This window comes from Protopterus annectens, chromosome 1.part1 (assembly GCF_019279795.1).
Source record: "Protopterus annectens isolate FY-2018-M chromosome 1.part1, PAN1.0, whole genome shotgun sequence".
Taxonomy (NCBI): domain Eukaryota; kingdom Metazoa; phylum Chordata; order Ceratodontiformes; family Protopteridae; genus Protopterus; species Protopterus annectens.
This window is the reverse complement of record NC_056726.1, coordinates 1,052,552,302-1,052,567,069: the sequence shown is the minus strand read 5'-3', so window position 1 is coordinate 1,052,567,069 and position 14,768 is coordinate 1,052,552,302. Positions and strand designations below refer to the sequence as shown.

At 41.6% G+C, this 14,768-nt stretch overlaps 1 protein-coding gene across 1 annotated transcript in view; it reads right to left on the bottom strand.

The window, feature by feature from the left end:
- The window catches only part of LOC122808876, a 520,542-nt gene that overhangs the window by 469,410 nt on the left and 36,364 nt on the right, over positions 1 to 14,768 (bottom strand). Inside the window, exon 2 of the mRNA XM_044079989.1 lies at positions 1,946 to 2,036. Within this exon, the coding sequence (XP_043935924.1) occupies positions 1,946 to 1,979 (34 nt within the window). The 5' untranslated portion in view covers positions 1,980 to 2,036. The remainder of the gene's footprint in view (positions 1 to 1,945; positions 2,037 to 14,768) is intronic.

Genomic DNA, 14,768 nt, shown 5'->3' with positions numbered 1-14,768 from the left:
TGCACTCACTTACCATGCAGATATATGCCAACTTCTACCTCTGACTGTGATTATTTCTGTGAGGCTGTGGACTAATTTATCATGCAGATATATGTCAGCTTCTACCTCTGACCGGAGACATTTCTGTTAGGCTGTGCACTCTTTTACCAAGCAGGTATATGTCAGCTTCTACCTCAGACTGTAAAATTTCTGTACAAACTAAAACAATGAGTACCAAGGTCACATGGAAAAAACAATCACTGAAAACTAAAAGAAAAATCTAGCCAAGCTAGACTTTCCACTTTGTGATTCCTTAAAAGCTCTTGCATTAGAGGTAATATGCGATATATGCAAATGACCCCTTAAGGACCTCAGGTGTTTCAGCTATATGGCAGTTCTGAATGTCCATGACTTTTTTGTTTTTTACATCTATTATGGGCAGATTCAGGCCAATAAAGCTTTGAATATATTCATAGAATGCTAATATAACTGACATTTTCAAAAACCCATAAATGAAATTTTTTTATCCTGATAGCATGTTTTAGTAGAAGGTTTATATTATTCTGAAAATAGAAAATAGTCAGTTGTTCCATCTGAAAACAATATCTCTAAAGTAAGTTGTTTCTTCCCTTTTCATCTAAAACTGAACAACGAAGTACTTAGAGAATCACAGATTCTACAATTTGAGGTGGGGGAGTAATAGCATCCCCTACATTTGGAAGAGATGAAATTCACTGATCAATTGTCCAAATGAAAAAAAAAAAGCTAACTCGCATAGTGCCAATTGTGTTTTCCACTGGAAATTATTGCAATACAATTTTTAAGTCTTTAGCAGATGACAAAACAAAATAAAGTAAAATAAAATAATACTTAGACCTGGAAATTATCTCTATAGGATTCATGTCCAAATTAGATATCTAATACAGACACTAAATCTGTTCAATATGACTCTAGATTGCATTAGACAATGATAAAATAATGAATATGTTAACATTAAAACCTTGCTAAAGCCTTATGAAAAAGCATACCATAAAAACATCAGTTATATCTCCAAAACAAAAGAAGAAACAGTTCCATTTCAGCACTGATCATGTGTGTTACCATCATAGACTCATACATGTTAAAACACAGAAGCAAACGCTCAAAATCCTGAACTAGTAAATCAGTCAACATCTGAAACAAAAATAAAATACAGTGCATGCAAGAAACATATGTTTCAGGATATGGTGCCCCCACTTATCGAAGATTTATATATTGATGCATTACTGTAGCACATTAAGTGCTCCAGATTTCACTTAGCTGGTGGATTTAAAGAAAATATTTTCAGTTTGTAATAGCAGAAAATAGGTATAGTAGCTTGTATTAATATTTCAAATGTGTATTTTGTAAATATTCTGCATTTTCAGACTTACTAACAGACTGCAAAAACTGGTTTTATAAAAATCTGTCTTACTTCCTGATGTCATTATTGAAGTATTATTATTTGTATATCTGTTTATAAGTAGTATTTGTATTGTTTTATCTTCCCTTTAGAATTGGAGAGCATAATCAGCCAATGTCAGTGTATGCAATGTAAAGTATTCAGTTTGAAATGCCAGTCTACCCAAACAGAACATTAAATGTGAGTGACCACCAGTGATGTAATCTGAAAATGGTTTCCAATATCTTAAATTTTCAGTTCTACCACTTTAAAGTAATAGCATCAGTTATTCCACCATCACAGCTGCATTCAAATGGGTATGTAAACAATCATGATATGAAATTACAACTCTAAAAGTAAAAAGGCTGACAAGTAAAAAAACATATCCTGTTAACAGTGACACAAATCTCCTAAGAATGTTAAACTCAAATGTTGCCTTTCCTACAACAGATAGTGTGACAGCTGCTACTAAATACTAATTGTTAACAGGTAAATGCGGGAACATTTTTTCTTATTGATAATAATCATAAAATTTAAAATACTTACACAGAGAAATGAAGAATTCAGACAGACGTGTCATGTTTATTACTCCCAGCTTGGTGGCTGTTTCACCAAATAAGAACAAGTTTCAAACTTCCTGAAAATATAATGTGAGAAAGTGGAAGTCAGGAGGCTTATTTTTAGCAATGCTGTAGTAGTCTATTAACTTCATTTCAAGGATTTTGTACGAACACTTTAAGGCTCTAGCACCCCAAGAAGAGGAGGAAATAGGTGGAGTTGAAGAAGAATGGCAGCACGTAATAACAGCTTGTTAGGGCTACAGAAAGGAAACGTGGCGAGCCAGGTATGGAAATAAGGTACATAAGGAAAGCAGGTGATGGAATGCAGAATTCCAGGAAGTCATCAAAAGAAAGAAGGAGTGCAGGAAGTAGTGGGAGACAGAAAAGACTGACCAGGCTAGGAAGGACTACTGGTTGGCTAACAAAGAAGCTAAGAAAGAAGTTGCAATAGCAGAGAATAGGGCATCAGAGGCACTGTACCAACTTCTGGAAAGTGACCCAGTAAGGGGCACAAAGAAACTATATCAGGTTGCAAGGCAAAGACAGAAAGATAAAGGAGATAGTCAGACATCCTTCATAAGGGATGCCAGCAACAATCTGCTTACCAGTCCACAGGACATCAAAGGCAGATGGAAGGAGTATTTCTAGCAGCTTCTGAATGAAGAAAACCCCACAGAAGCTGTACTGCCCCAGAAACAGACTACAATGAGAGAAAAAGAGGAGCCTGCACTAGAAGAAGTAAGAACAGCACTAAGGAAGATGAAGTCAGTGAAAGCAGCAGGCTCAGTTGAGGTCACAGCAGATATGATAAAGATGCTGGGTGAGATAGTGGAGAAATGGCTCCTGAGGGTAATAATATCAGCGTGGAGAGAAAGGCATATCCCAAATGACTGTATAATAAGCATACTCATGCCAGTGTACAAGAACAAAGGGGATGTCCACAACTGTGGGCAGTACAGAGGCATCAAACTCCTATCACATTGCATGAAAGTTCTGTAGAGGATGATTGATAAACGGATATGTCAATTAGTAGAATGTAATTCAGATTAGTATGCAGCACAATTGACCCGGTGTTTGATACTTGAGAAAAAACTAGAGATGAGGAGAGTGTTCAACTGGGCAATCCTAGACTTGCACAAAGCAGATGACAAGGTCCCAAAAAAGCTGATCTGGGCAGTACTGCAGTGGTTTGAAGTCCCAGAAAACTGAACATTGATAAAGGGAACACAATTATGGGATCAGTCTTCTCCCAGATTACTGACAATATGCACGCATCACTTCAAAAGTACAATAGACCATGGGAGCTGTTATAGTGAAACTGAATGATCTAGGAGGTAGTCTGTAGATGGATATCTCTGATGGGGTTTTTGGCTGGTGGTTTAATAAGTCACATCTCAATAGCGATGCTTTTTAGACAGGAAATGTACTAAAAAGGAGGGCTACACTAATGTTCTACAGCTACATCAAAGGGAAAAATTGTGGAAATCATCTGTTCGGCTATGGCGCACAATTACACAGCAGTGCATGGTGCTGCATAATGCTCAAACAAGCAGAAACCTGTTCAAATACAGGGCTTAAATACCAGAAGCTAAAAACTAAAAAAAAAAAATAAAAATAAAAAAACTCAAAAGAACCAATGAGGTTGCTTATTCCAATCAGTAGGCCATTCACCCTTCACAAGAAAGGTTCCAATCAGCACACATCTCTCACAATGGTGTAAAAGGCCTCTACCAATCAAAACTGGCTTGCAAAATGTGCTCAGAATACAACAGCCACTACAAACAGACCCAAACGCAAACAATCTGTATCTGGACTGTATTAGAGATATTAGCTAGATTAACTGAGATGGGAAACACTGAAAAAATTTTTAAACAGCAGAAAATCAGCAGTGACACATTTAAATGTTTTAAGCAGGGGAAAAACAGCAAGGAGACACAAAAGAATGTTTTAATCAGCAAAATATTAGTTATTTAAAACAATTTTTGGCAGGAAACAGAACTAACAGAACAGATGATATGCAAACACTGCAAAAGTAGCTACAATTAACTTTGCAATCAGTGAAAATGGCATAAATGCTTTGCAAACAGTGAAAACAGTAACAAAATATGATTCAACATGCTCAGTAAGGCAGACAAATGCAGTAAAACAGTGCAGATTAATTTGCACTATTAAATACAATATTAAATACACAAAAAACAATAAAAAAGTGCAGTAAATAGTACAATCGAGCAAAAAAAAAAAAAAAACAGGCAACTTATGCTTTTTGGGAAGGTCAGAAGCCAGTAGCCATCTGATAACATTACACACCTCCAAAACACAAGACTGCTACAACCAACACAGTTCCCACAGTACCCAAGATATATAGCAGCACCAGTGTCTCATCTACCAAGCCCTTAAGGTGTACTACTCATAAACCAAATGTTCTTGTCATTGGAGACTGCATAATGAGACACACAGCTATTCCACTCATCAGGTTAGATAAGGAGAAAGTCATGGCCAGCTGCCTGTCCAGTGCTAGGATTCATCAGATTATGCATGCACTCGGGTTTCTCAGCAATAGCTACCATTATGACTCTGTCATAGCTCATGTTGGAGTAAATGGCATGAAATGTACCTTGCTGGACTATATGAAGACAGATATGATTGAACTCTCTGAGTATGTATCCCAGGCAGGCATGTCTCTAGCCTTGACCAGCAAATTACCCTCACATAGAATGATGCCACAGTATAAACGAAAAATGATGAATTTCAATAACTGGCTTGGTTTTTGGTGTCATTCAAAGGGGATCCAGTTTCTGTTAGCCTGGGATGACATGGTCAACAAACCTCACTGTTTTGCCAGAGATGGCTTGCACCTGGTACCACCAGCTTTCGGCAGCTAGCAAAGGCTCTTGCCTCCACCATAATGTCTTTTTTAGGCAAGGTCTCAAGAACAAAATCACTGATGTGAAAATTGCTAGTCATAACAAAAAAAGGGCTATGCTACTGAATACTAGGAGATTAAACCAGAAATTGCACACCCTGAAAGCACTCCTATCACTGGAGGATTTGGATGTCTGTGCAGTCACAGAAACCTAGTTCATGGCCTCAGAGAGTAGCCCTGCCTTGCAAGGCTACAATGCCTTCCACACCTTCAGACTGCAAAACAAATGGGTGAGAACCAAAGGAGATGGTGTTTCTATCTATATTAGAGATAAACTCACCTTCCGACTAGTTAGACAGGACAACTCCATAGAGTTACTCCAAGTTCAGATTACTGTGGGTAAGACTCCCACTCAAGTCATAGCTAGTTATAAATCCCCCTCCATGGATCATGATATGCACAAGGCCTACTTGACCAAACTGGAGTCAATCCAAACATTGCCAATCTGGTCACGGGGGATTTCAATTATCACACCATCATTTTACATTAAGAAGGTTTGTGGTCTACACTCTTGTGGGAGGAGAGGGTAGCTTATGCCCTTCTGTGCTGGGAGTTGCAGGTTGAAGGCTTATTGTGCCTGCTTATTTGAACTGCTTTTTTCCTTAAATTGTTGCAGTTTGTTTGCTGTAGCATAGCATAGATTCAGACCTTCTGAATCTAGTAGTGTTTGTACAACTTGATCACTAAATCAGGCCATCTTTTGTTGGAGAGGGTTCCCCTACACCCTAGTGGTAGGACTTCCCATAGATTTCCCATAGAAAACCCATCTGATTGAAGGTTGCTGTTTTGTGTGGGTCTGTATTATATACTCCAAGAGTCTTTTCTTTGAACACGTAAATGTCGACACGTAACCAGCAAAAGTTGGAAACCACGAACGGCCACTTCCATGAACACTTGGCTGTAAACATAAAAACACATGTTAAAACACTAACCCACACCAACTCTAACTAAATATACCACCTCCGTGATCACCCTACATTGGAGAAAAGGGCAATTCCCAATAATGGCAAAGCAAATTTTTCACTGGGAAAAAATTTGCAGAAGTGGCCGTTTGCGGTTTCTAGCATTCGGTCTTTACGTGTCAACAACTAAGTGTTTGAAGAAAAGACTCTTCGAGCATATAATATAGACCCATTTTGAGCTTTTATATTGGATAATTTGCTTAAATTGGTGTGTTCTCATTTGCTACATAAGCACTGCATTTGCACAGGTGTACACTTGTTTTAGCAAAGCTCCACAGAGTTTGGTGACCAGCTACTGCTCTGCTGCATTTATCTGGTCAACCCAAGGCATCTGCTGATCTCTGCAAAGCTTAAGTTGAATGTTTCACTGTATATTGCACTTTTCAACTGCATTTTACCATATCACTGCTTATTTGACCTTTTTTTCTGCAATTGTTGCACATTGCTGTAGCAAAGACTCGATTCAGACATGATGTTTGTATAATATGAGTACTAAACCAGGCCACTTTTTGTTGGAGAGGGTTTCCCTACACCCTAATGACAGGAGTGTGCAGTTAGAATTCATCTTATTGAAGGTTGTTGGAGCAGGGCTCAAGTTTGAGCTTTTTTATTTGTCAATTTGTTTAAAGTAGTTTGTTCTCATTGGCTACATAAGCCAGCATTTGCATGGGTTTGCGCTTGTTTGCACATCACACACTGCCAAACAGTGGTGGGCACCATTGGTGGTTTAGACACAAACACTTCTGCCTGCAAATTTTCCCTTATTACTCTGTTGGTGCTCGATTGGTGAGTTCTTGTAATTGTCCCTCAATGACCGGTGATACATTCAGTGAAGCTCCTGAGGTACCAACACAGATCCTACCCATTAGCCCTTCATATTTTTTATCCACTTCTCCTGTCCAATACTTTACCTGGTGCTTCCTGTCCTCTCCCTGTTTTTTGACCACATCAGCTTACCTAGAATTATGGATGGATGATTTCCCACAGTTTCTCCAGCTAGCTTGGTCAACATGGGCATCCTGAGGCAATGTGGCAATTGCCTCATGTACACTGGTAACCCACTTCTTCTAGTCCACACACATTCATTATGTGATAGAAGCATCTATATCAGGAACCTGGAATCCAGCCTGCTCATGCATCAGTCAGTTCATCTGATGCTAAGCAGGTTGTCAGCATGCACACATCACCTCCTGCACCTACCAAATGAACAACACATAAACCTACCTATGTGGAGGTCCTTACCAGAAGCTTACCTACACATCAGAGACCTCCCAAACACAAACACAAGCACGATTCACCTAATACATCCTTTGCATAATATAGTACACAAAATATATCACACATCAGTGTCTCACCAGTAAAACCCCTTAGGCATAACCCAAAACAAACACATTAGTCAAAGATAACTCAGTTGTGAGACACACAGATGCCCCTCTCACCAAATTGGATAAGGAAAAAGTCGCAGTCAGCTGTCTGTCAGGTGTCAGAATCCACCACACCTCACACACACTGAAGTCTCTCAACAGCAGGCACTGTTAGAACTCTGTCATGGTCCATGTTAGTGTGAATGACTTGAGATGTACCTCACTGGACTATATGAAGAGAGACATGACTGAGCTCTCTGATTATGTGTTTCATGCTGGTATGTCCAGGTATGTCCCTAGCCTTAAGCAGCATTTTACCTTTGCTTAGAGTGATACCTCAATACAAACATAACATGAATGACTTCAACAACTGGCTTAGTTTCTGATGTCATTCAAAGGAGATACAGTATCTGTCAGTCTGAGATGACATGCTTAACAGACCTCAGTGCTTTCTCAGAAATTGTGTTCATCTGTCACCCCTGGGATTTTGGATACTGGCTAAGGCTCTTGCCACTCCCATGAAGCCTTTTTAGGCAATGTCACAAGAATAAAATTCCCAAAGTGAAAATATCCTCTAAAAACAACCTCAGTGTTATGCTGCTAAACACTAGGAGTCTAAAACAGAAACTGCACTCACTGGAAGCAATCCTCACCTTGATAGATGTTGACATTTGTGCAGTCATTGAAAGCTGGTTTTAGGCTGTGGCGAGCACCTCAAGTATACCAAGTTACATTTCCTTCCACATGTTCAGACCACAAACTAAAGGTGTGAGACCTAAAGGAGGAGGTGTATTAATATTTATTAAAGATAAAGACACCTCTAGATTAGTTAAACAGAATGATTCACTTGAATTACTTCAGGTGCAATTGACTCTAGGTAAGACCCCACTTCAAGTCATTGACAACTATAGTACCCCCTCCATGAATCAAGACATCCACTCAGCCTACTTGGATCTACTCGAGTCAATCAAGAAACAACCAAACACTCTAGTTTTGCATAACTTTAGTTACCCATCCATTGACTGGGTAAAGTACATGTGTTCTAACTCACTTGCCAAAAGTTCCTGGACATTGTTAATTCCATTTCCCTGGACCAGCTGGTTGACACTCTCACAAAGGGCTCAAAAGACAAACCCACCTCCATAGGTATCACAAGGGATAAGAAACTAAGAGTAATGCTACTCAACGCCAAAAGTCTAAACCTCAAGATGCATGCACTCGAAACTCTCCTTAGCATGGAGAACATCGATATCTGTGTAGTAACAGAAACCTGGTTCAAGGCTCTCGAGAGCACCCCAGCACTACCAGGTTATACCTCATACCATGCTCTTCGGCCCCAAAACTTGGACTGAACCACAAAAGGAGGGGGAGTATCAATATTCGTCAAAGATACCCACACCTCCAGGTTAGTGGCACAGCACGAAGCATTAGAGACTATCCATGGGCAACCAACAGTGGGTAAAACTGCCTTCCAGTTTATAGCCTGCTACAGACCACCCTCCCAAACCCAGGAACCCCACTTGGCCTTCCTGAGAACACTGGAAAATATGAAAGTCTCTCCAAACACCATTATATTGGGTGACTTCAACTACCCAACCATAGACTGGGAGCATTACTCTAGCTCCAACACCCTAGCCCAAAGGTTCCTAGAATTTATAAACTCAAATGCTATGGAACAACTTGTTACCACTCCCACAAGAGGGGAAAACATACTGGACCTGATCATCACCAACATGGGGACTCTATGCTCCAGACCAGAAGTGTATCCCTCACTGGTAAGATCAGACCATAAACTAATCTCACTGGATATTCACATCCCGACCCCACCCCATGCCCAGAAAACCACAGTGAAAAACTTCCCTAAAGCAAATTTCAAACTCCTCAAAACTGAGGTGGAATCCTTCAAAGGCCACGGGCCTGTGGATAATACGGCCCAGACTGCAAAATCCTTTATAAATGCATTCTATGAACACCTTCAGGAATGCATGGATCATGCAATCCCAAATAAAACCAAGACCCAATCCTCCAAAGGCAGACGTCCTGTCTGGTGGACCCCAGCCATAAACAAACTATACAATAGAAGGAGGAAGCTACTACATGATAGAGCAAAATCCCAAAAAAGGAAGGCATCTCTGATCAGTATTAGCAAAAAACTATGGGCACTCATAAAATCTTCTAAGGCCAGCTTCGAGAGAAAAATTGCACAGGACACCAAGGATAATCACAAGGCTTTCTTTAGTTATGTTAGGTACCTGGGTGGGAATTCCCAGATATGCTCAGAATTAGTCCAAAATGACAAAAAATACACTGAACCCACAGACATTGCCAACTTCCTAGCTGACAGGTTCAGTGCAAACCCCCCCCTCCCCACCAAAAGGGCTAATATCTATCCCAGCAGAGTGCTGCCCCCCTGACATCTCAGATGCTCAGCTAAGAGCTGCCCTCTCCAAAGCAAGAAACACAGCATCAATGGGACCAGACGGTGTCCCGGGCTGTGTCCTACATGAACTCCAAGAAGAGCTAAACCCAAACCTAAAACTACTGTTCAATCTCAGCCTTACTACAGGATATGTACCCAAAGAGTGGCGTACAGCAACAGTGGTCCCTCTCCACAAAGGTGGTGCCTCAACGGATCCTGGAAACTATCACCCCATAAGTCTCACTAGCTTGGTCTGCAAGGCTATGGAAAGGATCATCATGGACCTTATAAATAAAGATATTGGGGACCTACAGACACTGGATCCTACCCAGTTCGGCTTTGTTAAGGGCAGATCCTGCCTCTTAAACCTGGTCGATTTCTTTGAAACAGTCACCAAGGCCATTGACAAGGGGAAGGTGGTCCACACAGCCTACCTGGACCTCACAAAAGCCTTCGATACAATACCCCACTTGGGCATTATAGATAAGCTCACCAGCTTAAATATAAACCCCTATGTCACTAGATGGATTGCAAACTGGCTCAAGGACAGAACCCACATGGTTAGAATAGCTGGAGCCATGTCAGACTCCAAACCAGTTACAAGTGGCATCCCACAAGGCTCAGTCCTGGGACCTCTCTTGTTCAATATATATTTCTCGGAGGTACAGGCCAACATGGAAGGACTGTGGCTGACCAAGTTCGCAGATGACTGCAAACTGGGTGCCATAATAGACTCTCCAGCCGACACAAGCATCCTCCAAAAGGGCCTCATAGAAACAGACAACTGGTGCCAGAGCCATGGTCTCAAGCTAAATGCCAAAAAGTGTATAGTCATCCCCTTTGGCAAAACAAAGTGCCCACAAATTACCACATAGGTGGTAATCCATTAAGTACAGAAAAAGTAATTAGGGACCTGGGGACCCAAGTTGATAGCAATCTCTCATTTGACAACCATGTGGCCAAAGTGGTTAGAAAAACATTTTATATAGCCCACCTAATCATGAAGGGATTCACATCTAGATCAGGGTAGGTCATCGTATCTCTTTACTCATCCCTCATCAGGCCCATAATTGAGTACAATGCCCCTTTTGGGATGTATGTTACCAGACACCTGCAGCAACTGGAAAGACCCCAAAAGTACCTCACCAAGAGGATCAAGGGGCTCAAACAGATGCCGTATGCTGCCCGGTTAAAGAAACTCCAGCTCTACTCAGTGGCATACCGCCTGCTCAGAGGCGATCTGTGCCTGACGTATAAAGCCATGTCCAACCCGGAATTAATGGACATGCTGCACCTCAGAAAATCCAAATCCCATCGAGCTACGCGCTTGAGGGACTTGAACCTCAGCACTGAAATAAATAGGACATGCTGGAGGGACAGATTCATAAACCAGAGGATCCCTTCACTCTGGAATAAAATCCCAGTCCAGGTTAGGCAGGTCCCTCATTGACTCTCTTCAAGAGGAATCTTGATGAGTGGATGGGAGATCGTAGGTTTATCCCGGGTATCACTTCTATGTCACTGTTAGACAGAGGCACAGTATACTAACCTCGATAAAAGGGCATAGCAAAATTAATTTAAAATGGGTGGCGAAAGCCAAACACACTCTGGCTAGGCTTATAAATGCCCTAGGGCAGATAGCCTAGTATGAACCTATGAACCTATGAACCTATGAACATCCTGGATCTGGTGCTCACCAAAATGGGGAACTGCTGCACTCTCTCTAGTGTGTGGCCATCCCTGGTAATAAGAGTACAATGCTCCCTTCGGTATGTTCCTTGCCAAACACCTGCAGCAAATGGAGAGACCACAAAGTGTCATTAAAATTCAGGGTCTTCAAGATCTGTCTTATGCAGACAGGCTGAAATCATTGTCACTTTACTCTGTGTCATACAGACTGCTCAGAAGCGACCTGTGCATTACATATAGAGCAATCTCTGACCCAGCTTTAATGAAAATGTTGCATATTAACAGGTCAATTGGCACATGGGTCACTCGCTCAAAGGACCTTAACCTGGTATATGACATCAACAGAACTTACTGGAGAGACAGATTTGTCTCACAGAGGTTGACCCACATTTGGAACAAGCTTCCAATTCATGTTAAACAAAGTCCCTCACTGACCCTATTTAAGCTTAATTTGAATGATTGGATGGGTGACCAGAAATTCACCCAGGGGTTCCACCTGTATACCTTTTGGCAGTGGAAATAGGTGCTGATTTTAGTGACTGGTTGAACCAGACACCCTTGGGAACACAGGTTGAACTTGGTTAGGCTTGTAAGGACCCTGGGGCCATTAGCCTAGTAACCTCTTTTGATCCTATGATGCTATGATCAACTGGGAAACCTGCACTAGCCCTAAGTCACTAGCGCAAATGTTTTTTGACTTTTTTAACTCAAGTGCTCTGGAACAAATTAGTCTAATCCCAACAAGAGGAACACAAATACTCCTCACTAACATGACAAACAGATGCACCACTGCAACTCTCTGACCATCATTAGTTAAATATGAGCACAAATCAGTCACCTTCAAACTGGCACTCTCACCAGAATTCACAAAGGGCAAAGTCAAACTTAAAAATTTCACCAAGGCAAACTATCCCTTCCTATAGGAAGGTATAAATGCATTCCAAGCCCCATCCCACCCCCATCTGAAAGTGGTAACTACACTAAAGCTTACATTAAAACCCTGTGCAATTTCTTGTGGAAGTGCATAGACTCAGCTGTTCCAGAGAAAATCAAAGCCAGATCCACAAGTAAAAAGAAGCCTGCCTGGTGGACATCTGACATCAACAAATTTTACAGCAAACACAAAATGTGCTAGCTAAGAAAACAGAGGTGAGGTCCCAATAATGGAAAAGCACCTTCCTCAGCTTCAAGAGGCAAATAAGACAAAATATCAAATCCTCTAAGGGTAACTTTGAGACAAAATTAGCAATTACAGTCAAGGATAACCATTAGGCCTTTTACAGCTATGTACAGATCCTAAAAGGTAGAACCCAAGCATTTGCCAAACTAGTCACTAATGATATCACACACACTGATCCCACAGAGATTGCAAACCTGCTGGCAGACAGATTTGAAGAAAATTTCACTTCCTTTTCCCTTCTAAACTTATCACAAATCTTACCCCAAACTCCCTCCACCCCATATATCTGAAGAGTCAGTCATTATAACCATGTCTAAGGCAAAAATCCCTGCCTCTATGGGCCAAGAGAACATCCCCAGAAGGCAACCCAGGCTCTCTTCTAAACAAACAAAAACATGAATCAGAATCATCATTAAGTACCCTCTTCAATCATAGCCTAACCACAGGCTTTGTTCCTGCAGAATGGAGAACAGCTACAGTTATTCCCTCTAGAAAGGTGGCCTAGCAACAGACTCGGGAATTATAGACCCATAAGTCTGACCAGACTCATCTGCTAGACCATGGAACATATCATCATGGACCTTATAAATAAAACATAGTCAACCTCCAAACCCCCGATCCAATCCAATACAGCTTCATCAAGGGCAGATCCTGCCTGTAACACCTGCTGGATTTCTGTGAAAATGTGACCAGGGCAATTGACGGGGTCAAATCTGTGCACAAAGCATACTTTGACTTGGCCAAGGCCTTCAATACAATCCCACACTCAGACATTACCGATAAACGTAACAAACTGAATTTAAACCCCCTTGTTGTAAAATGAGTTGCAAAATGGCTCATAAACCAGTCACACAGTATCAAAGTGGGTGACTCCACATCAGCCAGCAGACCTGTTACTAGTTGTGGTACCAAGAGGGTCAGTGCTGGGCACCCAACTGTTTGGTATATACTTTTCAGAGGTTCAGGCTAAAACTAAAGGGCTGTGGCTGACCAAGTTTGTGGACGACTTTAAAATGGGTGCAATTATTGAATCCCCAAATTATGCAGTATACTTCAGGAGGGTCTTATAGGTTCATAGGTTCATACTAGGCTATCTGCCCTAGGGCATTTATAAGCCTAGCCAGAATGTGTTTGACTTTCGCCACCCATTTTAAATTTATTTTGCTATGCCCTTTTTCGAGGTTTGTATACTGTGCCTCTGTCTAACAGTGACACAGAATTGATACCCGGGGTAAACCTACGATCTCCCATCCACTCATCAAGATTCCTCTTGAAGAGAGTCAATGAGGGACTCTGCCTAACCTGGACTGGGATTTTATTCCATAGTGAAGGGAGCCTCTGGGTTATGAATCTGTACCTCCAGCATGTCCTATTTATTTCAGTGCTGAGGTTCAAGTCTCTCAGTAGCTCGATGGGATTTGGATTTTCTGAGGTGCAGCATGTCCATTAATTCTGGGTTGGACATGGCTTTATACGTCAGGCACAGATCGCCTCTGAACAGGCGGTATGCCACTAAGTAGAGCTGGAGTTTCTTTAACCGGGCAGCATATGGCATCTGTTTGAGCCCTTTGATCCTCTTGGTGAGGTACTTTTGGGGTCTTTCCAGTTTCTGCAGGTGTCTGGTAAGGTACATCCCAAAAGGGGCATTGTACTCAATTATGGGCCTGATGAGGGATGAGTAAAGAGGCACGATGACCTCCCTGATCTAGATGTGAATCCCTTCATGATTAGGTGGGCTATATAAAATGTTTTTCTAACCACTTTGGCCACGTGGTTGTCAAATGAGAGATTGCTATCAACTTGGGTCCCCAGGTCCCTAATTACTTCTTCTGTACTTAATGGATTACCACCTATGTGGTAATTTGTGGGCACTTTGTTTTGCCAAAGGGATGACTATACACTTTTGGCATTTAGCGTGAGGCCATGGCTCTGGCACCAGTTGTCTGTTTCTATGAGGCCCTTTTGGAGGATGCTTGTGTCGGCTGGAGAGTCTATTATGGTGCCCAGTTTGCAGTCATCTGCGAACTTGGTCAGCCACAGTCCTTCCGTGTTGGCCTGTACCTCTGAGAAATATATACCGAACAAGCGAGGTCCCAGGACTGAGCCTTGTGGGACACCACTTGTAACTGGTTTGGAGTCTGACATGGCTCCAGCAATTCTAACCATGTGGGTATTGTCCTTGAGCCAGTTTGCAATCCGTCTAGTGACATAGGGGTTTATATTTAAGCTGGTGAGCTTATCTATAATGCCCGAGTGGAGTATTGCATCGAAG